Source organism: Dama dama, chromosome 23 (assembly GCF_033118175.1).
Source record: "Dama dama isolate Ldn47 chromosome 23, ASM3311817v1, whole genome shotgun sequence".
Lineage (NCBI taxonomy): Eukaryota > Metazoa > Chordata > Mammalia > Artiodactyla > Cervidae > Dama > Dama dama.
Window position 1 is genome coordinate 40,481,251 of NC_083703.1, and position 27,017 is coordinate 40,508,267.

The 27,017-nt window shown below is 44.5% G+C and overlaps 1 protein-coding gene across 5 annotated transcripts in view; it reads right to left on the minus strand.

Annotated features, from left to right (window-relative positions):
• RALGAPA2 (Ral GTPase activating protein catalytic subunit alpha 2) overlaps nt 1–27,017 on the minus strand; it is a 271,212-nt gene that overhangs the window by 176,007 nt on the left and 68,188 nt on the right. For 4 of the 5 annotated variants that reach the window (XR_009690052.1, XR_009690053.1, XM_061126463.1 and 1 more), the window contains exons 10-16: nt 23,732–23,962; nt 19,174–19,341; nt 17,787–17,924; nt 13,577–13,725; nt 8,688–8,799; nt 7,060–7,297; nt 3,505–3,669 (exon numbers count right to left, since the gene is read on the minus strand). Coding sequence is in view for 3 of the 5 variants with exons in the window: in XM_061126463.1 (XP_060982446.1) it covers nt 3,505–3,669; nt 7,060–7,297; nt 8,688–8,799; nt 13,577–13,725; nt 17,787–17,924; nt 19,174–19,341; nt 23,732–23,962 (1,201 nt within the window). In the remaining 2 variants the exon portion in view is untranslated. The remainder of the gene's footprint in view (nt 1–3,504; nt 3,670–7,059; nt 7,298–8,687; nt 8,800–13,576; nt 13,726–17,786; nt 17,925–19,173; nt 19,342–23,731; nt 23,963–27,017) is intronic. The other variant, XM_061126464.1, reaches the window with a different exon arrangement.

A 27,017-nucleotide genomic window follows, 5' to 3' on the forward strand; every position in this document is an offset into this window, starting at 1 on the left:
ATTATTTTTCTGGGCTCGCTTTAAATATTCAGAGGAGGTCACTTCAGACTTTAAAGGAAGTTGGCACAACACACAGGATTTAATGGTAAGTCTCTAAATACAGCCAACTTTCCGTCATGCTGATGGCGAGGAGAACGGGCCATTCACAAATGATCGATCTCCTTTTTGGAATGCCTTGTGTGTTGAGCCTTTCCTTTTTTTTTCTGCTGGGAATCAGATTTGTGTTTGGGTCGTCTGTTTACTTGGGCAGACGTTATAACCAGTTTTCTCTTCTAAAAGGACCCAAACAAAAAGACCATGGTGAGGGAGGGAAGAATCTAACTTAAGATCAAAACTGTTTCATAAATAATCAGGCTTACTGAGAGACGACTGCATTTAAAAGCAAATCATTTAGTAAATCAAATATCGTAAAAGCTCAAGAACACATAAAAGTCAACTTGAAGATTCAAGGATCTGACATTTGGGAAAAAAGTAAAAGTCTTCATGAAACACAGCCTTTGAAACCACACTTTGTGCTAATGAAGTCCATAATTTCTTACTACAAACTTTAGGATGTTCTTAGCTTTTCTATATACTATATATTGCTACTCAAAACCATTTGAGGAAATGAATGGACATAAGGAGAGAATAGGTCTCACACATATGAAACCATCATCAGGAAAACCAGTTTAGTCCTTAAAACAAAACTAGGATGGTTTACTTACTGTATTATTTTCACATGATTTTATTTAACATTAATGAAACAGACCTACAAATGGTAGTGATGCTTTTGCAAAAAGCGAAACAAACTTCTTACTTTTTCTGTCTCTTCCCCACTCTCTGACTACTAGAATTCCCAGCTCTAGAGAACTGTCTGCAATGCATAATCACAAACATGTTAGATACTATTTAGGTGAAGACAACTTCCGTGTAAACATCAAACTAACTTGACTTCAAATTTCCTGAAAGATGTGTCCATGTCTCAATGTCAGGGACACTTCATTTAAAAAGTTTTCCTTTTACAAGTCAAATAATTGTGCATTTTCCCGAAATTGATCACTAGATATTTTAGAAATAATAAAATATAGGTTATTTTGTGTGGAAATCTGCTTTAACTATTCACTTTAGACATGTAAGGTTTTAGCATCATTCATACTCAGGAAAACAAGGTCAACTTTTTAATTCTCTAAGATTCTCCCTGCCAGTCCTTTTAAGGTGCAAACAAGTTAATTCTCTGTTAAATTAATCATCACTTCCTCACTCCACAATTGCTGATTTTATATTTCCCTCTCACCACTATCACTGACATTTTCTCAGTCTAAGTATAGTCTGTGGGGCAAATTAGAATAATCTTATAACATTCTCTTACTGGGATTAGAAAAAAAGTCACTTTCAAATGGGTTTTCCATAATAAACATCTTCATGCTAACAGTGCAAAACCTAATGTCGTGAGCTGCTGTTCGCTCATTCAAAGGGGCCTCTACACAACCAAAATCTACCGTGAGAATATTCTGGGCCTTCTCAGAAGACTAAAGATATGTAAAAAAAAAACTGAAATGAGTAAAAACTTTAATATGTAGTCTAGATAGATTACTTTTATAAAACAGTATGATATAGTAAAAATCTTCAAAAATCATTGTCTTCACAGGCAACCTGAATTTTCCATAGAATCCTGTGGAAAAGCACAAATTTACTTGATTTCGTGAAAGTTCTTGTTTTTGCATGACTTCTCAGGCAATTGAGAACACTGCCAAACAGAAAGGCACAGAGGATTTTCTAAAACCTACCAGCACCTCTATCGTATCGTTGGTCTAGAATACCTGTTGAGAAACGAAGGTGCAATCTCTCCGATGGCTGTGCTTTGGCCAAACAGTGGCATATAGAACACGCAAGATAGAATCATCTGTCTATGTTAACATGTGAGAGAGCTTCCCTGGAAGCTCAGCTGGTAAAGAATCTACCTGCAAGGCAGGAGACCCCAGTTCAGTCCCTGGGAGAAGGGAATGGCTTACCCACTCCAGTATTGTTGGACTTCCCTGGTGGCTCAGACAGGAAAGAATCTGCCTGCAATGCGGGAGACCTGGGTTCAACCCCTGGGTCGGGAAGACGCCGTGGAGAAGGGAGCGGCAACCCATGCTTTAACAAGTGCTTTGAATGAGCACTTTAGTCACCTCTGTAACTGAGGGGTTGAGAGGGGCAACAGGCAGTCTGGGAGGCTCAACCATGGCACGAACCCCTATACTGATCCCTTTCGAGGACCCAGTGGGGGAAGAGAGAGAAGAGACTTTAGGAGTTCGGATGAGAAAGGAAATAGGTGAGTGAGCCTTCCCCAAAGCTGCCTGTTTCCAGAAACTGGGTCTCTCCTCAGGGAGAGGATGAAGGAAGCAGTAAATGAGGGATAATGACCAACAAATATTATTGGAAAAATAATGAGGCAGTTAGGGTTAATGTGTAATATATTTTCATAAAAACAACAGGATTCTAAGGCATCTGTTGTAAGCCTTGACTGAGCACTGGAAACTATGCAGAGTGTCAATGAATCTTTGGTTTATGACCAGAGGAAATTGTGGCTTTCTCTCTGCAGTCAACATGCTGAATAACAATTTCAATTGCATGGCATTATTGATGTGAAAAGCAGACCTACACGAATCTGTCTTAACTTTGGTTTTGTTTTTGATGTGGACCATTCTTAAAGCCTTTACTGAATTTGTTACAATATTGCTTCTGCTTCATATTTTGGTTTTTCTTGGCTGTGAAGCAAGTGGGATCTTCAGACCAGGGACTGAACCTGCATCCCTTGCACTGGAAGGCGAAGTCTTAACCACTGGACTGCCACGTAAGTCCCATACAGGAATCTGTGTTAAACTTAAGTTATAGCCTCAGAGTCACTGGGAGGGGTTTGGAGCTTTATTTGTTCTTATTACATACTGTATACAAGCTTAGTTACAAAAGAGTTCTCTTTTTAAGAATAAAGTGCAGCAATGGTGTGATTAACGGGAGGTTCCCATTCAAGTTCTTATTAATTCTAACTGACTGTATGGTCAACGTGTAAACAAACAGGTAAGGTGTCCTTTTCCAAAGAAGCAGAAAACGCAGATGTCTTCCTCCAGTCCTGAAAACTAAAGCTTTAGTCTCCTTTTCTTCGCTGGACTGTTTCCACACTCTCTTAAGATGAATACTGAACAACAATAACATAGCCAGCTGTGCGATTACCAAGAATCCATCTTCCTCAAGGTTCAAACAAAATGCCAATTTTCTCTCTTTTGCACCAACATCACACTCGATATTCACATCTCGTTCTTTATCATGATGCAGAATTTAGAAATAAATAGTAAAAACCATGATTTGGAAAAGTAGATAGAAAGCTGAAAAGATATAGTGACATCTCAGTCAGTAAAATGCCTCGGACTTAAGTTCTGAGTGGAATTTATTCTAAAACTGTAAAAAAACATTCTTATAAATCCATTAAAATCCTATAATTCCTATACATCCATTCCATGGAGAAATACTAGGACTTGCGCTTACCGGATGCCTTCTGGCGGACAATGTTTCTGGCTTTCTCGACCCCTGGCGCCCCGGACGTGGTGGCGCTCCTGAATCGCATGGGCTCGGCCATGTCGGGGTGGCTCCGCCAGCTCAGAGAAAAGGACCTCCCCACAGTGCTTCCTTTCTGAGAATCCGGAACACAGCCTATGAGACGAGAAACACAATCCAGGGGCTGATTTCTTCCTGATTCCTCCCCTAGCCCGTGCCGCTCAGCAAACCCCCTACACAGAATGATGCATAATCAGTAGGTTCTCCTGCAGCAGATTGGGTACCACTTCCTACACTGCAATTTAGGAGGTGAGTCATCCATCAGGCAACTGAAAATTCCTGTTGCCAAAGTAATTTTCAAGCCCCTTCAATGGTCTCAAGAAAATTCTCCTATCTTCACAGCACTCATTCCGGTGTACAAAAACATGAATAGATCTTTCTCAATGTAAGAACAGTGTCAAATGAACTACACCACTGCTCCCTCTGTGTGTGAGTCCCTCAGGCGTGTCTGACTCTTTTCGACCCCATGGACTGTAGCCCACCAGGCTTCTCTGTCCATGGAATTTTTCAGGCAAGAATACTGGAGTGGGTTGCCATTTCCTTCTCCAACCACTGCTCCTGGGACACTCCAAAAAATGCTTCTATAAACCAGAAGATGAGAGATCACTGATTTTAGAACAGTATTCCGTCCTGTAGACGCAAACCTCTCCACAAATCCCTGAGAGAAATGTATGCCCATAAACTCTAATTACAGTCAATGAGCAAAGTCAACGAAATGCTACAAACAATACAAAAATCCTATTTTAAGCGAAGCTCCGAAACAGTAAAATGTTGAAGATCTGGGATTCATCTTCTCTTTTCTCCTCTCATGCTGCACTAGACAAATATCTCAAGTGAGTGGTCAGGGATCAAAACAGATACAGAAGAAAAGAGAAAGAGACCCTAAGAAGGTTCTGGGCACATGGCTGGCAGATGCCACCTGTGGCTCATTTGCACACACAGATTCTTCTGAGAGTGTACTTTGTTTCCACAAGTCTACTGCTTGGACAGCAAGGACTTCTGCAGTAAATATTTATATCCACTTTTGGAATAAAGCAACATGAATAAATCAGAAATATTTGTCATGGTCATTAAGTAAATATCCAAATTTGTTCTGTATCTGTCCATAAAATAGCATTTTTTTTTAAGTTGTTTACCCTCCCAAGACAAGCTTATCTCTGACAAGCCTATGAATCTGTGTTCACATGGTGGGAGGGAAGAGAATATTCTGGGGGTTCAAAGGGGGGGAGGATTATAAGAATTTGAGGAGTAGGGGAATGTGCTGAGTTTTGAGAAGATCCTTACTTTGTCTCAGCCACTCCCTCCATCCTGAAAGGCATCCTCGTCAGGTAGACTCTGCTGGGTTGAGAGCCACAGTCTTAGGAAATCAAGTTCTTGGATGGAAGCATCCTGACCCTCCTGGACTCTGGGTTTACACAGAGACCCTCAGAGCTGCTACAGAGGTCACTACAATGGCCCAGGGCCCAGGCTCTGGGCTCCCTGCCCTGACTTCATCCCATATCTCCACTCTTGTATATGTTTTTAAGGAAGGGGCTCTGTATAGCTTCAGTGAAGGAGGGAAAAAAAGGATCTTCTGCCTAAAGTATGTAAAGACATCACTGCAGTAGACAGTCTAAACCTAAACTGGGATTGGACAATTTCACTGGAATGCCCTGGACCTCAACTAGCTAGTTTTGGTTTCTCACTGACTTGCTCTTACTAATTGGTGCCCCGGGGAGCTACTCACAGACGGCAGTGGAGACACTCTAGGAACCAGTCATGTTAATTACATGTCTCTGCGGCTAACGAATCATTATAATTGGTTCGCACTTCCTGTATCCCACATCCTCTGTCATCCTCTCCCCCACTGACTCTGAGCTTCAACACATTACATGCTTTGGCAGCAAACCCTGGCCAAGCAGAGATCTGAAATGCACTTGAAAATGGGCTTGCCCTCCTGCTGCTCCTGGAACCCTAAGCCATTAGGTGAATAGCTTGAGCGAGCCTGCAGGGGTGAGGAAGCGTGTTTGGCCCGTTCACCTCCACTACTGCAGTTGACAGCTAGCCAGCCCGATAGCAGAGCTGTGAGCAGGTCACAGCCCGGCTGACGGCAGGTGCAGCTGTGAGGCCAGCAGATCCATCCCAGGGAGGCCAACCCTGACTGCCAATCCATAAAATCATAATTTAAATAAACAGCGTTATTTGAAGCCGTTACATTTTGGGGTGCTCTGTCACATGGCAAAGCTAACTGACACAACCTACGCTAAGACCATTGTGGAGGTTGCAGTTGACCATGGCAGGTAACATGCCCTTTGGGAGTCTTTGGAGGAAAAACTCCTCTCAGATCCTAGGACCCGGAAAAGCCAGGCAGGTAGGCTGTTTACACCTTCTGCCCTCGGTGATGCTCTGATGCTACCCTGTTGATGATCAGAGTCAAATCTGCCCCCTCCCTGCCTCCCCACACAGCCCCGAGGCTCTTCACCCGCATCCTTGCATTTTATCCACCTGCTGGGGCTCCAACACTGCTTATTCTGTCCCAGAATCCTTACATATTTTATCTATTGCATTACATGTATTTCTATGAGCAGACTCAAAATGGTTACAGAATAAGCTGGAGGACAGGAAATTAATCCAAGGACTGTGTCACAGCCTTAAAAAACGTAACGAGGATGCGCTTCCAAAGCGTCATCTCAACAGACACCATCACTGATGTTCCCAGCTGGATCTGACTCCAGGTCTCACAATAGTTCTCACCCTGAAACAGAACAAAGCTAAACAACTCCATGGGAAGCACTCAGAATCCTCCACCTTCCCTAGAAAGGCAGCAGAAAAGATGACAAATATTGGGGTGTCTTGAGTGGGACTTGTCTGTCTTTGATTTCCAGCTTGACCACTTCTTAGCTGTGTGACCCCCAAACGAGCCGATCACTATGGACTCTGTCCTTCAGTGTCTGGGTCTGCGACGTGGGGAGAGTGGCATGGATTTCACAGCCTCCTGTGAGGGTGACGGCAGAGACGGTGCCCCCCCCCACACTGCTATCACTACAGCTCTCAGTCCTCCTCCTCCCTCCTCCTTCCCCCACAGCCCCTGCTTCCATCCATCATCCTTAGGAAGGGGACACAGAGCTAGGATATGCAACTGAATGCCACTGTTAAAAAGACACCATTGGTACAGCTGACGCAATTCCATGCAATGACTGCCTGGGGTTTAATACACACTCCTACTCAGCCTTGGACTTCCCAGGTGGTGCTAGCGGTAAAGAACCCGCCTGGCAATGCAGGAGACATAGAGACGTAGGTTCGATCCCTTAGTCGGGAAGATCCCCTGGAGGAGGGCATGGCAACCCACTCCAGTATTCTTGCCTAGAGAATCCCATGGACAGAGGAATCTGGTGGGCTACAGTCCATAGAGTCAGAAAGAGTCAGACACGACTAGAGTGACTTAGCACGCGTGCATACACACAGCTCAGACACCCGGGGTCACCAGAGGAGCCAGAGATGGAATACCTTTGCCTCGCTGTTTCTTCTCCTTCTGTTCACTTAACTTGTCCAGAGGTAGATTGGTCATCTCAACTCCGTACACAGTCCTGGCAAGCACAGCCGTCAAGGAGTCCATGATGCTGGCCCACTCGTGGATCAGCTCCTCCCAGTCCGTGAGGGAAGACAGCACCCCGAGAAAGTCGTCCCAGAGCTCCCGAGAGATGTACACACAGAGGTTTGCTCGGATCCAGGCCACTATGAGTGTCTGAAAACAACCGATCGATGAAAGAATTCAATTGTCACTTGGAAGAAGTGTGCTTTTGACAAAATATTTAAAATTACTATTATTAGTAAGATGAATTTCAAAGTAAAATGTGCTTTAGGGTATTGAGTTTAATTTCTGAAAATGCATCTTGATCAATGGCAATCAAGACTTGAGCTACTGTGAAATCAGATATCATTTTGAACAGATACTGATTCGAAACGATGCTAGTATCCGAGGCTGGTCCTGGCGGGACCTGGGGAGCCTGTTCTGTCTTCTGAGACATTCCTGCCCCCATCTCTGCAGGGGCCTCTCCCACAGGTAAACCTCCACCTGACCCACTCCTACCTGACTTGCAGCAGATGACTCATGCAGATCCTCTGCCCTCCAGGCCCCAGTCTGCTCAGCTCCTCCCCTGGGCACTGGACAGGCACCGAGGGGGCCCTGCTCTCCCGAGCATGCCCCCTCCCTGCTCCCAGCCTCCTCCTCAACCTCTGCACTTCTGTTAACCCCCACGTCACCTTGACCCCCTGCCCATCCAACATCCCCAGCTCCTACCCATCAGCATGGAAACATGATCCAATTCTTCCTTATTGCAAAAAAAAAAAACACAAAAACCTCACAAAGTTCCCTTGAACCCTGTGAACCCTGATGCCCCCTCGAGCTACAGCTCTTTCTTCCCCTTTCGAAGCAAATTTCTTGAAAGAACTGTCGGCACTCATCCATCTTCCACACTCACTCCACCCTCTGCCAGCCCACCTTCCACCTGGGGCTTGGTCCCCATTCTCACGGCTCCAGGGACATCTGCTCACACTGTTTAGCCCAGACGTCTCTGCTGGCTTCCAGACCTTTCTATCTGCTCCCTGGTGCACGTCCTGTGGGCGCCACCCTTCACCTCCACCATCAGGGAGATGGCCTTCTTTCTCTCTGACACATCCCCTCTCCCCAAGTGATCCCACCCAGTCCTGCGGCTTTAAACACAATCGCTGAGCACGCTGACAGCCCTCTCACCTGCAGTCCTATCTGAATGTCTCCATCCTACCCACACACCCGTGCTCTGTCCATCCTGCACCTCTTCAAATCTACCTGGCCCGAGACCAAAACCATCAGTACTTGTTGTCTTCCTAACTTCTAGCAGCCTTAAGTAAATCAAAGGAGGAAGCGGATGGCAGAAAGGTGGGAAGGCCTAAAGGCCCAGCACTAAGCATAAAGACTGATGACAACCCTCAAGAACATTCAAGAAGGAAATTTTCTAGTTAAATTTCTAGGAACATTTTAAAGGCAGTCCAATTTTACTCTTGAAATTCTCAATAATTAAAACTGATTTGCTGAAAAAATCCAATTCATTTCTTACATTTGCAATGTTTTAATTAAAAAAAAAAAAAAGACTTACCCTAAACAGTAACCCTGCCAAGCTCTGGGCAAACAAGTCCTTGATTTGTTTATCCTTTGGCTTCTGCAGGACAGCTTCTGTTATCCTGAGCAGTATTTGCAACATCTGTTCCCTGGGCCACCCAAAATAAAAGCTCACGTTATTAATCACACCTCCAAAGCACTTACACATATAGGTACATGAAATTCTCATAAGAATTCAGCAAAATGGATAATTACACATTATTTTAAAGTATAAAGAAAGCTGAGCACTAAAGAATCGATGCTTTTGAACTGTGGTGTTGGAGAAGACTCTTGAGAGTCCCTTGAACTGCAAGGAGATTCAACCAATCCATCCTAAAGGATATCAGTCCTGAATATTCATTGGAAGGACTGATGCTGAAGCTGAAACTCCAATACTTTTACCACTTGATGCAAAGACCCAGATGCTGGGAAAGGTTAAAGGCAGGAGAAGGGGACAACAGAGGATGAGATGGTTGGATGGCATCACCGACATGATGGACATGAGTCTGAGTAGGCTCCGGGAGTTGGTGGTGGACAGGGAAGCCTGGCGTACTGCAGTCCATGGGGTCGCAAAGAGTTGTACATGACTGAGCGACTGAACTGAACTGAAGTGAATTCAAAAGTATCTGAATGCCAATTACAGAATGAACACCATACTTATCAAAATAAACTACTTTAAGTCACCCTGGTTCAACAAGTATGCCTCCTATGCCCAAATCAATAGATAGGAACACAAGGGTCTCACCCCAGCCTGACTCCCTCCCCTTGTAAAAATGGGGGTGAGGCTGTTCCTCCAGCTATATCGGCCCTTGAAGGCACTCAGCGGAGAGCTGTGCTTGGGTGAACTTATGCAGCACTCTTACATTTTCACGTCCATGATTTTACCTAACCTGAGAGGTCTGCCTATCTTTCATTGTGACGGAAAATAATGTGGACTTTCCAGGGAGGGTTGCAGCTGGCAGTGTCAGGTGGCCAAGCCCCACAGCACACCCACAGGTAGGAAGGAGGGTTGGGAAAGGTCACCCCTGGGTGCTCAGGCCAAGGAGCCTTCTGCCTGGAAGACTCCGACTCTGCACAGCAGTGCCCACCTCTACCGCTGAAGACTGTGGTCACCACACCTCCATCACAGCACTCTACGGAGAAGGGGGTTTTCTGTGAAAGGTCTTTAAAGAGTACAAAAGACTAGGGACAGGAAATAACACCTCCCATTGTGATTGCTGTTGTTGTTCAGTTGCTAAGTTGTATCTTCCTGATCCCATGAACTGCAGCATGCCAGGCTTCCCAAGATAGAACTCTGCATAGGCAGCAGTCTTCGGGGAAGAAAGCCCATGTATTTCCTTTCCATATCATGAAGTCATTTATCCTGGCCCTCTGTTGCTGTTCAGTCACTCAGTTGTATCTTCACGACCCCATGGACTGCAGCACGCCAGGCTTCCCAGTCCTTCACCAACTCCCGGAGCTTGCTCAAACTCATGTCCATAGAGTCCGTGATGCCATCCAACCATCTCATCCTCTGTCGTCCCCTTCTCCTCCTGCCCTCAATCTTCCCCAGCATCAGGGCCTTTTCCAACAATTCAGTTCTTCACAGCAGGTGGCCAAAGTATTGGAGCTTCAGCTTCAGCATCAGTCCTCCCAATGAATATTCAGGGTTGATATCCTTTAGGATTGACTGGTTTGATCTCCTTGCAGTCCAAGGGACTCTCAAGAGTCCTCTCTAGCACCACCGTTCAAAAGCATCATTTCTTTGGCACTCAGCTTTCTTTGTGGTCCAACTCTGTGATACGGTGACAAATTCTCTCGCACAGCCAGAGGGCGTTTTTCTCTTATAGCTATTACATCCTTCATTTGTTTCCCCAGGTGCCATGGAAACAGAGAGTAGGTTATCGTCTGCATAAGGGAGAGAAATCACCAGGTCCCTTTAACTACTTGTTCAAGGTCTTGTGCATGAATCATTTGTTTATCCTTGGAACTTTCTCCTCATCAGTGATAAAACCAAGAATTGGTCCAGGTCAGATAATGAGACCTCAAATCTCGGTTCCTTTAGACTGCTCTCACGTTTCTGCATGTGGATACAGTTTTCTCTGAACACCTTGCTGGATCCCACTCAGCTACTCTAGAGTCTCCTGCCCTCCTGTGGGTGACCCTGTCTGACTCCCATCCCAGTCTCTGTAGGCACCCATTTCCCATCTGCTCTACTGAGCCTGCCCACTTGGCCCCAGTCCAGGGACCTTGCAGGCTCAGGAGAAGAGCTCTGGGGTCAGGGGGGCCTATGCACACACGCCTGGAGCAGCTGGCGACTTTGATGAGGACGAGGGAAGGAATGCTGCAGGGCTGCACCCACCCTGTCCAGGGTCCCCAGGGCCTGGTCACAGCTGGAGAGCTGCACCCAGGGTCAGCTCTGCCTGTGTGCCTTCTGTGATGCTCAAGAGAAAGAAAAAGAGCCCCTTCCACACCATCCGGCAAACTGAGAACAAGAAATATGGTAACTTTCCAATAAAACCCCAGTCCCAGTCACTGCTATCAAAAACACAGTCCCGACGGAGGCTTAGACTGACACGGACATGGACACGGGGACAGGTTTAACCTCTGAACCTGAGAAAACTTGGGAACCACAACATTCCCACATAGAGTCTTCTGGAAGAGAATGCGGGTACAAAATGACCTCTGGTTTGGCAAATTCTTTGCTCACAGCTCTGACTTCCGCTTGCTCCTCTGTGTTTTGTGAAACACTGGCAGAGGTGGGCTGGGGGTGGGGGGCGCGGGTGGGCAGCTCTTCCTGTCTCTTCGTTTCCTACTTTGTCCTCATCTCTTCACACACCTGCCCAGCCCCACACAAGCTGTACCCTCTTTCGGAGTCACTTCCCAGCACCTCCCAGGCTACAGCCTGGTCTGGGCCACAGAGGCTGGGCTCCACGCACTATCTCTCCTTCCCGTGGCAGACACATACATCTGGTGGCATCACATTCTCGCACACAGGCGGAGGTAGCAGGGGTCTCCCTGCAGCCCAAGGGCCCTGGGCACTGGCTGCCCCCTCCCACCCGCCCACTGCCCAGCATCCACCTCACCACACTGGCTGCCGTCTCATCCTGCCTGGGATCCACCAAGCCTGCGACCTGTGATTCCTCCCCGTGGGGATGTTCTTCCTTCCCAGCCCCACTCAGAGAGGCCTCCCCAGCCTCCACACTGCCCACCCCAGCTCCACTGCTGGACCCGCCTGACCTGGCCCCTGGGTTCCTCACATCTCTCAGGCCCATGAGGACCGAGGCCTCTCAAGGGGCAGGGACCTGGTCTGTTGAGTTCACCCTCCATCCTCAGAGGAGAAAGCACCCAAGTTATTTACTGGATGAAAGAATGGTGGGAAGGAATTCAGGGCTTAGCTGGTGCTGCAACACACAGGAGGGTCTGCTGCTGGGGGAACCGATCACATCCCAGGCTATACTCTGCGGACTTTTTCTTGGTGAGTATTTTCATCTATACCAATGTTTTGACTTTTTAAAATACTTTTATCTGGAAATCGTTGAATTATTAAAGAAAGAGAGAGTTAAAAAAAAAAAAACAGAGAGTTGTTTCACTTTATTTCCTACACCCTCAAAAAGATGGTCAAAAATACCAAAATATTACTGATACACTGGTACACAGAACTCATGAGTTTTCAAAGGAAAGAAAAGCATCAAAAACACTTGATACAGTTGGTCAAAGGGGTAGGCATTTGAGCTGAAAGCTGTCAGCATCGCTCAAAATTTCATCACTGACACAGCTGCGAACTCTTGTTAAAATCGCCTTGCTCACCCCTCTAATGTTTTAACGATGGCTTCTCAGTTTAAAAGTTTAAAAGTCTAGGAAAGATTACCCCAGAAGGTACAGCTTCAAATGATCCTTTTTTGACGCTTGGGTTTCCTGAATTTGTGAATGTTCTGCCCAGTTGGCTTCCTCCCCTGAGAAAGAGAAGGGCTGGACCTGATACCCTGGAGGTCCTGCCGGCTCAGTCCTGCCGCATCCCTGTGGTTTCCCCAGACAGACCCTCCCATGGCTCCCTGAGCACCGGCTCCATCATCCAGACCACAGGCCGGTAATGAGGACCCCGAGCACTTCTTGGGGAACAGGTGCCCCTTAGGGGTCTGACGGTGGGGAGGATGCTGACTGCGGCCAGGCAGGCGGCAGGGGGGCACTGCCTGGGCGGAAGAGACTTGCAAGGACTGGACTGAAGAAGCAGAAGTATTACTACAAGGCTACCCTCCTCACACAGGAGGGAAGAGGAAGGGGTGATGGGCTCCAAGGCTATTGTCTGAGCTGAGAACCCCGGGAGCACCCCATGGGCTGGGGGGATGCACAGACACTCCTCAAGGAAACTCTCATGCACTGCTTACCTCTGGGGTATCATCAACACAAAGACACCAAACAAAAAACCAGCAAGCAGGAAGAAAACACTTCACATTTGAGTGCACTCTGATAATGTATCATTTAAATCCATCATTTCTCCAAAATGAATTTAAAACTTCAACTTTACAGCAATAAAATCAGCTTAAAAGTGTTTTGGAGCAATTAGCCAACCCTCCTGGGATTATGGATTATGATATTATCAACCAGTTACTGCTTTTGCACGAAACTTGCTTGATGACAGTTAAGAATCTGCTATTTCATCATAGGACAGCTTACTCTTAATTTGAGATTTTTTTTTTAAAAAAAACCAATAATGAAAACAAATGAACTATCAAAGTACTGGATACTTACCTTCATAATTCACCAAAATGTTACAAAAGACTGATGACTATCTCATGGTTCTCTTTGTAAAGCTATTTAATAAGTGGAGGCTTTCACATTTTTAATTATTGCATTGAAAACAGAAACATCTGTTTTACGATATTAATTAATTGAAAATACACTCACCAGGTCTTTTTATTCATTGTCAACTCCATTATCATGCGCCTAAAAATAATCAGAACAGCTTTGCAGGCATCAACTTGCTCCTTCAGGAGCATGGGAACCTCCACACATGGCTCCAGCAAAAAGACATTTGCAGCATTTGTCAGAAATACCTTAAAACCAACAAGTGTTATGTGAGAACATACAAGTAAACAGATTTTGGTGTGTGTATGCTCAGTAGTGTCTGACTCTTGCAACGCCATGGACTCCTCTGTCCATGGGATTTCCCAGGCAAGAATACTGGCGTGGGTTGCCATTTCTTTCTCTAGGGGATCTTCCCGACCCAAGGATCAAACTCACATCTCTTGTATCTCTGCACTGGCAGGTGGATGGATTCTTTACCACTGTGCCACCCAGAAAGCCTCAGTTCACCCCTTAGAACACACAGTTCACTCCTTAGAATGGATTTAATACTGACATCTGAAAGACCTTGTCTAGAAAAATAACTGCTATCACTTAGGGCCTTCCCAGGTGGCTCAGCAGTAGAGAATCCACCTGCCAATGCAGGAGATGCAGGGTTGATCCCCGGGTCAGGAATTTCCCCTGGAGAGGGGAATGGCTACCCACTTCAGTATTCTTGCCTGGGAAATCCCATGGACAGAGGAGCGTGGTGGGCTACAGTCCATGGGGTCACAACGAGTCGGACACAACTGAGCGCACACACACATTAATATTGCAACTTTGGAAACATTTGAGTCAGAAAGGCTTCTGGAGATTTCTTTTTGACATCCTCTAAGACAGGAACATCATCTGTGGGTAAAGATTCCTGGTGGGGTAGGGGTTGGGTGGGCAGGGAAGGCAGGGGCACAGTGGTCAGACAGTGGCTGGAAAGAATGAGCTGATTCTCGCCGAGTCTCCACCTTTGCTGACTTGAAGGCCTTGCTGACAGGAGGCAGCTCGTGCCACCCAAGGGGCAGACAGCAAGTGGGCAAAAGCACATGACCAACACTGCTCATCTTCCAGGAACATGGATTTCCAATATGAGAAACACGTAATGCCACAGAATACAAACCCCAAGGGAATCTTAGGATAAAAACTGAGACATCAAAAAAAAAAAAAAAAATGTAGGCAGTCCACCAAGTGCCCTGTGCTCTGCCTCATACCTTTAGGATACAAGTTTCCTGTCCTGTACCATCAGTGATGCGAAGAGCTGACTCATGTGAAAAGACCCTGATGTTGGGAAAGATTGAAGGTGGGAGAAAGGGATGACAGAGGGTGAGATGGTTGGATGGCATCACTGACTCAATGGACATGAGTTTGGGTTAACTCTGGGAGTCGGTGATGGACAGGGAGGCCTGGCGTGCTGCAGTCCATGGGGTCGCAAAGAGTCAGAGATGACTGAGCAACTGAACTGAACTGAACTGAACCATCAGTAGAGAAGTGGGAGAAGCAGGGGTCCAGGCTGCCCTGTAGGGAGCCACTGCTCTGCTGTAACAGAATAACATGCTATCATTTACATGGAGGACGCTCTGACCCCTCGAGTCAGGACATTCTGAGCTATTAACTCGGTGACAAGGATGGATCCTCTCCACCTTCTAGAGCTACAGTCCCTCTTGGTTCTCCTTTCTGTTCAACAGCACAAACACCAAGGATCTGGGGACAAGCAGAGCTGGCTCACTTGTGGATGAAATCCATTTAATACAACATCTCAAAACAGATGCACAAACTAACCAGAGGAAATGAACATACTCAAAAGTCAAGAGGGCAAACTTAAATGCTGACAGCCTCTGTGATTATTTTATGTGAGATTAAAAATGTATCATGACTCAATCTTCTAGGAAGAATCACAAAATAAGCACTATAACAGTTGATAATAGATGATAACAGCCAATTGTGAAGAATTTACTAGCCTTCATATAAGAAAAAAGAAAGCAAAGAACCTTTAGACTTACAAACTATAGCAGTTTGAGTGACAATGTTTTTTTTTTTTAAAAAGTGTGCCATAGATGGTATATTGCAATACAGATCCTTTATAATTCATGTACTTGGCTTCTTGATTGAATTTTAAACCTTTGCAAATTCCAAAGTGAGAAGTCTTCATATATTATACTTCTTAATTTCACTTTTTAAAAAAACATCAAAAATGCAAGCTAGGGACTTCCATGGCAGTCCACTAGTTAAAACTTCACTTTCTAATGCAGGGGGTGTAGGATCAATCCCTGGTTGGGGAGCTAAGAACCCACATGCCTTGAGGTAAAAAAAACTGAAACATTAAAAAAAGAGAGGCAATATCATAACAAATTCAATAAAGACTTTTAAAAAAATGGTCCACATTAGAAAAAAAAGTCTTTTAAAAAAATGCCAGCTCCTTGAGTATTTATTACCATGTTAGTATCAGTTAGGGAAAAATCAGTTAGAGATAAATCAACAAAACTAATATATACAAATTGTACTTGTCAGAAGCAACTATAAAACAGTCTCTTCTTATCAAATTTCTATTTGGCTGCTTTTCCCTAATTAACCAAGTCAAGGACCAAGGTACTTGATGAAATGAGAACAAAAACAGCTGTTTAAATCTCAACTGAAAAAAATTTTCAAGTCGAAATATTTTTCCTGGTTCATATAAATACATGTAACTTCTTCTAGAAAAGAAATAACTCACCTGAACTCAGGGGAAAAATAGGCGCTTGCAGCCCTATGGGCTGACTGCGGGATGGCTAACCATGGCAACTGGGCAGTGAGCTGGAAGGAAGGGGCAGGACAGGGACTCCTGTGAGCTTCCTCTAGTGGGTGTACAGATGATACTGATGGGCTGAGCCAACGTTCTCTGAAGCTATTCAAGCAAAATCATCTTGATTTTTTAAAAGCTAATTTCAGACTGTTTGCCGAATTTCAATGAAAAAGGAGAAAATCCATCAGTTACAGTAAGTGCTGTATGCTGTACTTAGTCACTCAGTCGTGTCCAACTCTTTGCGACCCCACGGACTGTAGGCTGCCAGGCTCCTCTGTCCACAGGATTCTCCAGGCAAGAATACCAGAGTGGGTTGCCATGCCCTCCTCCAGGGGATCTTCCCACCCCAAGGATTGAACCCAGGTCTCCTGCATTGCAGACAGATTCTTTACCATCTGAGCCACCAAGGGAAGCCCAAGAATACTGGTGTGGGTAGTTTATCCCTTCTGTGGGGGATCTTCCCGACCCAGGAACTGAACCAGGGTCTACAGCACTGCCGGCAGATTCTTTATCAGCTCAGCTACCAGGGAAGACCCGTAATTACAGTATATGAAACTGCTAATTAACTTGAAAACCAAAAGGATCCCATGACAAGGAATCCTCTCAAGAGACAGATGACAAACACAGCATCACTGAAAACTGGGTACCATCACGCCACATCCATGCCTACCTTCCGCAGACCCTACGCCTGGCCTTTGCGTGGGAGGCTTAACTGGACAGCTGAATGTGGATATGGGGAGGAGGGTGGGGGGCCAGAGAGCAGGGAAAAGAGAGTGACCCTGTGTTTTCACTTATACTTCTGACAACCTTCAAACTGGATGGGACCCGAGAGATAATGCCACAGTCCCTATTTTTGGGATAAAGTCTCCAAGTCTGGGGAGACTCAGTGATAGGCAAAGTTGCTCTTGCCAATGTTCCCAAATGGTATTGGTGCTAGTTCATATATTTATTCAGATAAATGTCTAAAAATCACAGCATTAATCCGCATTCTTCATAAACACAGGCAATTTTTAAGATGCATATAACTTATTACATAATCACCAAGCTTGTCTTACAAATAACTGCTCAGCTGTGTCCAACTCCTTGCGACCCCATGGACTGTAGCCCGCCAGGCTCCTCTGTCCATGGGATTCTTCAGGCAAGAATACTGGAGTGGGTTGCCATTCCCTTCTCTAAGGTAACTCTCTACTTTTTCATCTCAGTCATTTTTTAAAATCTCAGTCACTGAGTTTAAATCTCAGTCATTTTGCATTCACTGTATAACAACCCCTTTCAGAAAACTGCAATCAGTTCAGATGTCTCCTTTGACTAAAATTAAAAAAAAAAAAAACTTTACAAATTGAAGGTGGGTAATCAGGAAGAAAATTAAGGACGAGAATTCAAGGGCTGTTTACTCATGCATAGCTAGGACGATCACCAAGCTTTATAACGACATTACCCCCAATAAACAAAGCCTTCAAACTGACTCCGCTGGGGGCCCTCCCATCTGCGGCCAGCATGTACCTGCAGCATTGCCTGGGCCCCGGCCTTCACGTTCTTATTCTCCTCTTCCGTCACACACCCTCTGCTCATGGCACTGGTGAAGGAGTAGGACCGTCCCCAACTGGAAGACCGCTTGTGGCCAGAACCTTCAGAAGAGGTCTTTGGAGGATAAGAGTCAGTCAGCAGAGTGGGAGAAGGACAGGTCACGAATTTAATTCCTTACGCTCGTGAGAATTCATGAGATTACAGGTTTTACACACGTGCCTCTGTTCCACTGCGTTCACCATTGTACATCTATCACCTAAAATAGTACTGAGTGCTCAGTATGTGCTAAAGAAATAGATGCTGCTTGTCCAGGGACTGAATGAACATGACTGTTGATTTGCTTTGACCTCATGACTAGTTGTGAAAATCATTTCACCAATATTGAAAAAAATCAAATTGTGGAATTAATATAGATATTGAAAAGTGATATACCTTTGGTTATAAGTATTTTTTTAATGTTTGGTGTTAATTGCCATGGCAACATTCACTTTTAGAAGTAGTTCTCAGACTAGATGTCAAAATAGCATGCCAGCAATCTCTGTATAACCTAAGTTTCTTCTGTGCATCAAGCAGAGGCCCACTCTGTCGTTTTGGATTTATCCCACCTGTATCTTAATCTAACGTGGAGTGAAAGGCCCACCTTGCCAGCACCTCCGTCCCAGGACACCACCTAGCCCTGCAACAAGGCTCCCACTGGAGACTGCACACTGGGTTCGTCCTTTCAAGTGTGTTACATTGGACTGCTGCTGGTGTGGACTGCCGAACAAGGAAAGTCTCCAAAACGTTTTAAATTTAGTTTAACAAATGCGTGCATGCGTGCTTAGTCACTTCAGTCGTGTCTGATTCTTTGCAACCCCATGGACTGTAACCCTCCAGGCTCCTCTGTCCATGGGATTCACCAGGCAAGAATATTGGAGTGGGCTGCCATGTCCTCCTCCAGGGGATCTCCCCAACCCAGGGATTGAACCTGCATCTCTTACACTTCCTCCAGTGGCAGGTAGGTTCTTTATCACTAGCACCACTTGGGAAGCCCAGTTTAGTGAATACCATTTATTTAAGCATATCAACAGTAAGGCAGTGACGCTTTTATTCTTCAATAGAGACATGCAAAGTATACTGGCTTCTTCAAAGATTTTTCTGCGATAATGAAGAAAGAAGCTGCCGTGCACACGTGGCCGAGCCTGAGGTTAGGAGGTGGTGGAGGACCCTGGAGACAGCACGGAGGCAGCCTCCCTGACAGCATCAGAGTTGACAAGAAAGGAACAGTCTGCCTGTGTCATACTGACTACGGCCCCTGACTGAGCAGGGAGATTTTGCTAAAATAAGATGCTGCCAACTCAGACAACAAGTGATGAAAGATTACCTGCTTGTTATCAGTCTCTGAAAATCCTAATTTTTCAGCATCTTCTTGGGCAGCTTCTTTTATGTCTGGTTCCTCCATGAACACAGGTTTGTCCTGCAGGATCCACTTTCTGTACACTTGAACTACTTTTCTGGTGACGGCTATGTCGCAGGAAGGCAACAAAAATGCCTAAAATGATAAGAGAAACTCCCTTTAACACAAGTTCGGGTCACCAAAGAGTCCAACAGACATTTCCATGGGCTATCACCAATCTCAGACTTTCTTTTGAAACAGACTACACAGGACCACATGTTTTTGAGCACAGCAAACTGGCAGGGGGAAACAGACAATTGTATAACTGGGCCAGAAAACAAAGTGCAATGTTAAAATAACGTCTATATTCTGAACAATTATTGCATAAAATAACCAAAATGCATACCAATGAATCAGCAACAGATGATGCAATAATACACATAATAGTATAGCCAGTTGTCATGCCTCTTCACAAGTTCACATTCAATGACATCATGTTGGTAACTTGAATTGGCCACAGTGGGAGCAGTGACACCATAGAAGTTGGCAAATTTAACTTTAACCAGGTCTTTTCTTTTCTTTGTGGTTTTTTTGGGGGGAGGGCTTTCTCTTTCCTTTCTCTTTCTCCCTTTTCCTTCCTTCCTTCCTTTCTCTCTCCCTCCCTTCCTTTTTTGAAAGTCAGTTGTCCAACTGGCTGGCTGTAGCACTGTACACACTTTTGCAAACTTTTTCTTTCTGGCTGCATGGCACAGCTTGTGGGATCTGATTTCCCCAACCAGGGACTGAACCCATGTCCCCTACAGTGGAAGCGTGCAGTCCTGACCACTGGATCGCCAACGAATTCCCTCTGTGAACTTAACAACATTAAATAATCCCCTTACACATTTGCATATAAGAATCCTGATTTAATGTGATCAGAATCCAAATGTAGACAACGGTGTAACTAAAATTCAATATCAAGGGATACAACATTACCTTTCTCCCAGAAAGCAAGTATTAATATAAATTCTTTCTGGAGGAAAACAAAATTATAGATCACAGTACCATCGAAATCATTCACACGGTCTAGTTAATATGAAATGCAGCATATTAATTAAAAAGTCAGAAGTATGCAAAAAGAAGTAAACATTAGCCAAACCATAATAAAAATAAATAGTAATTTAAACATATAGGAGAGCTAAAGCATCAGAAAAAGATCCATGTGAAATTGAAAAATAAAATAAGCAAAATTAAAGATCCAGTGTAAATGGCTGACAATAGGCTGGATGTAGCTGAAGAGAAAGCTGGAAGAAAAATCAGATGAAAACATCCAGAAGGAGGCACACTGGGACAAGAAGCACAGTGGTTCCACGGTAAGAGATGTAAGGCAGGAAACGCAAGGAAAAGGTTATCCTTTCCAGCCTGGAGATGCAGAAGGAAAGAGTTAGTAAAAAGTGGCAGAAACAATATTTGAAGAAAGAATTACTAAGAATTTTGCCAAAACTGATAAAATGTATCAATTCACAGATTCAAGAATCACAAAGAAACACAAGCAGGATAATTTCAAAGTATATTACACTAAGACTGCTGAGAACCAAAGACAACCTGAAAATCTTAAAAGTAGCCAGAGGGGGAAAAGACACATTTCCGCCAAAAGAATAACCGCATGACTTGACATAACTTCTCAAAGAAACAATGAAAGCCAAGAGACAATGGAACAAAGTATTCAGTGGGCAGAAAGAAAACACCTGCCAAAGTAGAATTTGACATCCACAAAAATGTACTTCAGAAATAAAAGCAAAACAAAGACATTTTCAGGTAAGAGTCACCCAGCCCGCAGTGGTCCTCATGGGTATCTGTTCCACATCACGTGTCTGGACATCTGACCTGCCTCTTGCACTGTTCTCTGTTATACACACACACACACACACACACACACATTAACTCCATACTGAGAATGTGCACTTCTTGAATGAATGTATTTTTTAAACTTTAATAGTTTACAGGTATTCCCCATCCCGATCCCCCCTCCCACCTCCCTCTCCACCTGATCCTTCTGGGTCTTCCCAGTGCACCAGCCCGGAGCACTTGTCTCATGCATCCAACCTGGGCTGGTGATCTCTTTCACCCTTGATAATATACATGTTTTGATGCTGTTCTCTCAAAACATCCCAACCTCATGTAAATCCATGGCTGATTCATGTCAATGTATGGCAAAAACCACTACAATATTGTAAAGTAATTAGCCTCCAACTAATAAAAATAAATGGAAAAAAAAACTTTAATAGTTTAAAATAGTTTAGGCTTAGTCTCTCAATAACTTAAAATTGAAAAAGGAATTATTATGAAAGAAGTCACATTTTGTCTTGTGTAAAAAAAAAAAATTCATCACTGACCAAGAGAGGGCAACAGAATGCAAAGTGAAAACCCAGGCCCCTTTTCCCAAATGTCTCTATTTCAGTATTTTAACAAACCATAATAACCATATTTGAAATTTCATATAGAAGTTTCCAAATTAAATTTAAGAACAATTATAAAATGTAAATGTTTTTAAGTTTCATAGCACAAAGATGTCTCATTACTTTAGTCATAAGTAGTCTGCAGCTAACCTCAATGACTCAAGCTACTTCAAAAGTGAATTTAGATTGAATTTGGGATTTGGATTAAATTGGGAACTTAGAACACACTATTTCCAGGAGTGGAATGCCAATAATGGATGTGGATGAAGCTATGTGCATAATAAATAAGTAAATACACAATACAGGTAAAACCACATCAATTTAGCACTTATCTCTAGCGCAATATTTAAAAGCTTTGTCAATGATATCTGGTATTAAGTATTTGCACCCAAGGGTTTCAAACATTGCTATAGATCATGATCAGCTATGGAACTATGATACACAACCTAAATCCCGTCTGCTGCTTGATTTTTGTGAATAAGGTTTTACAGGAACACGGGCTTGTTCCGTGCTGTCCCTGGTTGCTCTCTCACTACAAAGCAGAGCTTCTGTGAAAACAAAACTGAAGATGCTTACTATTTGATCCTTAACTCTATTAAAATGTGCTGACCACTGCCCTCAATCTTATGCCTTCTGGGACTGACCACATCAGTTCAGCTTTCCCCAAAGATCTGTTATTTCAACATCTTAACCTCTGCTCCCTTCTTTCCTCTTAATCCCCTCCCTAGTCTCCTTTTTCCTCTTAGGCCATAAATACTCCTATCAGAAGTGCTGCAAGAGGCCTTTGCAGGCAAAGTCCAACTGTCTGCAGGAGCTTGCAGCCCGAGTGCCTTCAGCCACGCAACAATTCTCGTATGCTCACATGTTGCCGGGGGTTCAGAAGCAGTTATCCCCCTGCCCCACTCTGGGCTTAAAATTTGCTATGGAAACACAGGGTATTTGAGGGGATGATTTTGTTCAAATATAGAATTGTCCCACCCCGTGTAGGAATTTTCCAAAATCAAATCATGAAAACAACATTGTTGTTGTTCAGTCATGTCCAACTCTTTGGGATCCCATGGACTGCAGCAAGCCAGGCCTCCCTGTCCTTCACTATCTCCCAGAGTTTGCTCAAACTCATGTCCATCGAGTCGATGATACCATCCAGCCATCTCATCCTCTGTCATCCCTTTCTCCTCCCGCCTTCAATCTTTCCCAGCATCAGGGTTTTTTCCAGTGAGTTGGCTCTTCACATCAGGTAGCCAAAGAATTGGAGCTTCAGGATCAGTCCTTCCAATGAATATTCAGGACTGATATCCTTTAGGATTGACTTGTTTGATCTCCTTGCAGTCCAAGGGACTCTCAAATTCGAAAGCATCAATTCTTCGTCACTCAAGCTTCTTTATGATCCAACTCTCACATCCGTACATGACTACTGGAGAAATCATAGCTTCGACTATATGGACCTTTGCTGGCAAAGTGATGTCTCTGCTTCTTAATATGCGATCTAGGTTTGTCATACCTTTTCTTCCAAGGAGCAAGCGTCGTTTAATTTCGTGACTGCAGTCACCAACTGCACTGATTCTGGAGCCCAAAATAATAGTCTGTCACTGTTTCCATTGTTTCCCCATCTATCTGCCATGAAGTAAGGGGACCAGATTCCAGGATCTTAGTTTTTTGAATGTGGAGCTTTAAGCCAGCTTTTCCACTCTTCTCTTTCACCTTCATCAAGAGGCTCTTCAGTTCCATTTCACTTTCCGCCATTAGGGTGGTGTCATCTGCATATCTGAGGTTATTGATATTTCTCCCGGAAATCTTGAAAACAACATTAAAAATGACCAAAATGTTCAAATTCCAACCCTCCATGTGAGACCTTAAAAGTGGGATGAAAGAAATCATTATGGAGTTGTGTAACTGAGCCCCACTTGTCGACTGTATTCCTTGGAGTATCATGAGTAACAGAACAAAGACAACAACCTCTTCAGCTTTGCGACCTACCCCTGCACACCACCCCCCACCCCCCACCCCCACACACACAAATGCGCACACACACACACACACACACACACACACACGCACGCACGCACGCACGCACACACGCACGCACGCGCGCGCGCGCACGCTCTCACCTGGCGGAACACCTCGTTCACGAAGTTGACATAGCCGCGGGTGGACAGCAGGATGCGCTGGACCATGTCATACACCGCGCGGTGCTCCTCCTCAATGCCGCACAGGCTGCAACTGCTAAGCCGGCGTTCGGACAGGGTGCTCCCATCCGCGTGGCCTCGGTCCTGCTCCGCCACGCCGCCAGTGTCTGGCTCCGGCGCCCGCTCCGGCACTGTAGTGCCTCCCCCGACGGTCTGCAAGAAAGGGCCCCTCTCCTGAGTGATCCTCCAAGATACCGGGCCAGGCTGAAGACTCACCTTGTTTTCAGGGAACTCCGGGTATGGTGCACTCATTTCCCCCAGAATTAAAGATCTCCTCCAAACACAACATATGTGAAATTTTGCTTCATTTTAGTAAATTACACTATTATTTTTTTGTGTCAAAAATATGTAACCCAAATACCACTAAAATTCTACCAACTATGAATATTTTTTACAAGAAGTGACAAGAAACAAGTAGTACAAAATTATTATTTCAGCAACTACCAAGGACAGTTTAAAAACAAAGAGGATATTCAAATAGTAATCTCTAGAGAAAATGAGTAGACAATTATATTGATAGCAATTTTTCTCCTCATGCCTGGGCTATTAAGCTTGTGTGGTTTATCAAAGGCCCTGCGACACTGTGAAGCAAGCAACTCTGTAGAAATTATTTCATCTTTTTGATGGGTCAACCCATAGAAAATAAAAATTTGCATAGAAAAATAAAAATTTCCTCATTTTTACTGACATACATTTTTTTTTTACATACATATATTTTTGATCTGTAAAGCATGGTGGCGGGATTAAGTCTAATGTCTCTTATGGATCAATAACCTGTGAGTTTTTGATCAATAACTTTCATTTCCCCTACAGGCTAAAAAACAAAAAATAATTACACATCCTTATGTAGCAAATTAAAAACAGCCAGAAATTCTCTGACACACCCTCTGCAGAGATGGGAAGGCTGTGTCCCCTCGATCCCCATGGGCTGGGGGGCTGAGTTAGCCAGCAGAGGGGAAGGGTGGAGGGGACCCAGAAGGCTGAGGGCTCCCACTTAGCATCTCGGGGAACATTTGCTTTTGGAGTCCTGAGCGGCCAGAAAAGAAGTACAACTGCCTTGCAAGAGGGGTTATATAGAAAGGGAGGCCAGCGGAGCCCAACCTGCCCCCTGCACCCACCAGAGTAGCAGGCTCTGAAGTCATTCTGGACCCTCTTGACCAACCAGCCACCAGCTGAAGACCACCACCCACTGACTTCAGCTAACGCCACATGAAGCCCCAAAATTGTCCAACCAAATCTCACCCAAATTCCTGAGTCAAAAAGGGAAATAAATAATATGGTGAAAGGGGTGTTTGAAGCCACACGTTTTGAGGTCATTAGATAACAGATTCTATGACAATTAGAGAACTAAAATAATGTACTAAAGAATTACGTTCAAAGGCACCAAATTGTTTTTGAAAACTGAGCTCCATGATCCAAATAGAACCTAATGATATCACAGATGAATTTCCCATCATATCATAAACTGAAAACTACTTCTCTTAATAAAACAATGCCTTTCCCAGCCTCCTCTAGCCCACACCAGCAAAACGCTGCTTTCCAAAAAAAAATCTGCATGTTGTTAAGACATTTATAATGATAATAAGTGACGAGAGTGAAAACAAACTACTAATTCAAGACTATTCGTTCCTTGCCTCTTTCACGAAGATTAACGGTAAGAGCATGAATAAAAATTAACTACAGAGAGAGGTCCATTTTCTGCCCACTACAATCAAGCTGGAATTCTCATCTATTGTTTAGTATTAGTTGATTCTGGTGGTATATGCAAAGATGATTTTTGCTTCTTTGGTATATGATGGATGGCTTAACCAGTGAAACAAGTATATGGTCCGCTTGGACCAGGCCTGTGCTGCCAGGGTTCAGGAAAATGCATGATACAGGCTGCCGCTCAGTCTTTCCCCTCCCCACCCCGGTTTCCTCTCAAACCTCAGTTCATACTGAGAGTTGCTCACCCTCAGGGTGAGACTGGCTGAGGACACCCACAATGCACGTGTCAAACGAGGATGCAGCTGCCATCCTACTGGTGAAGACTGATGCCGCTCAATTCCCCATCCCAGTTGGCCCAGCTGGCTGAGGGCAGCCCACTCCTGTCTTGGTAGATACAAGAACACAGAGCACCCGTGTGTGGCCGTCACCAGACAGGTGGGTCTGCATGATACACAGACTCCCATAGGCGTGTCGATCTGTGTGATTCATTTTTTTAACTGTTCACCCCATGAGATACAACAGTTTCGGGAAACTCACAGCCCGTGAATCATTATGGAAGGGCCAGGTCAGAATTCAAGTGGCTCTTTAACAGTGTAACTAAAGAGTTAGCATACAAATAAGTATGATCAACTGTCTCAGCATCTCAGACTTTTTTTTTTCTCATTTCCTCATAAACTTCTTCGGGTTTTATTTTAATTAATTAATTTTATTTTTGATTGTGTCGGATCTTTGTTGCTATGCACTGCCTTTCTCTAGTTGCAGTGACCAGGGGCTACTCTTTGTTGTGGTGGGCGGGCTTCTCATTAGGGGCGCTTCTCTTGTTGCAGAGCACGGGCTCTAGGGCCTGTGAGCTTCAACAGTTGAGGGCTCAGTAGCTGTGGCTTCTAGACTCTATAGAGCCTGGCTCAGAAGTGGTAGTGCACAGGCTTAGTTGCTCCGAGACATGTGGGATCTTCCCAGACCAGGGATCGAACCCATGTCCCTTGCATTGGCAGGCAGATTCCTATCCACTGTACCACCAAAGAAATCCTCCTCTTAATGTCTTAATGTTTAATTAATGTGCTGCTGAAATTTTAAATTCACTACTCTGCTTTCTCTAATGCAGGTTGAAGCACTTCTATCTCACACTAACATGATACACCAAAGAATAAATAATAGTTCACTGGAAACACTTCTGGCTGAGGTGACACAGCAAGACGTTCAGATTTGAAAGGGGGATCGGTGGTCACGGCTGCCAGTGTGGCATGGGACTTCCAGGCAACCGTATTCTCTGTCTCCCATGAATGATGCCTGAATGAGGCCACCAAACAAGAACACTGGTCAAACCAGATTCTCTGAGGGGTAAGTGAGTTAGTCCCTTCCCTCTCCAGTGAAAAATACTGTCAAGGGTATTAGTTTCTGATCAAAAGGAAGTAAATTCACTCTGGGAAAACACACACACACACACACAAAAAACATCTCACACATGACTTTTAACGTAGTAGTAGTGGAAAGTGTGAAC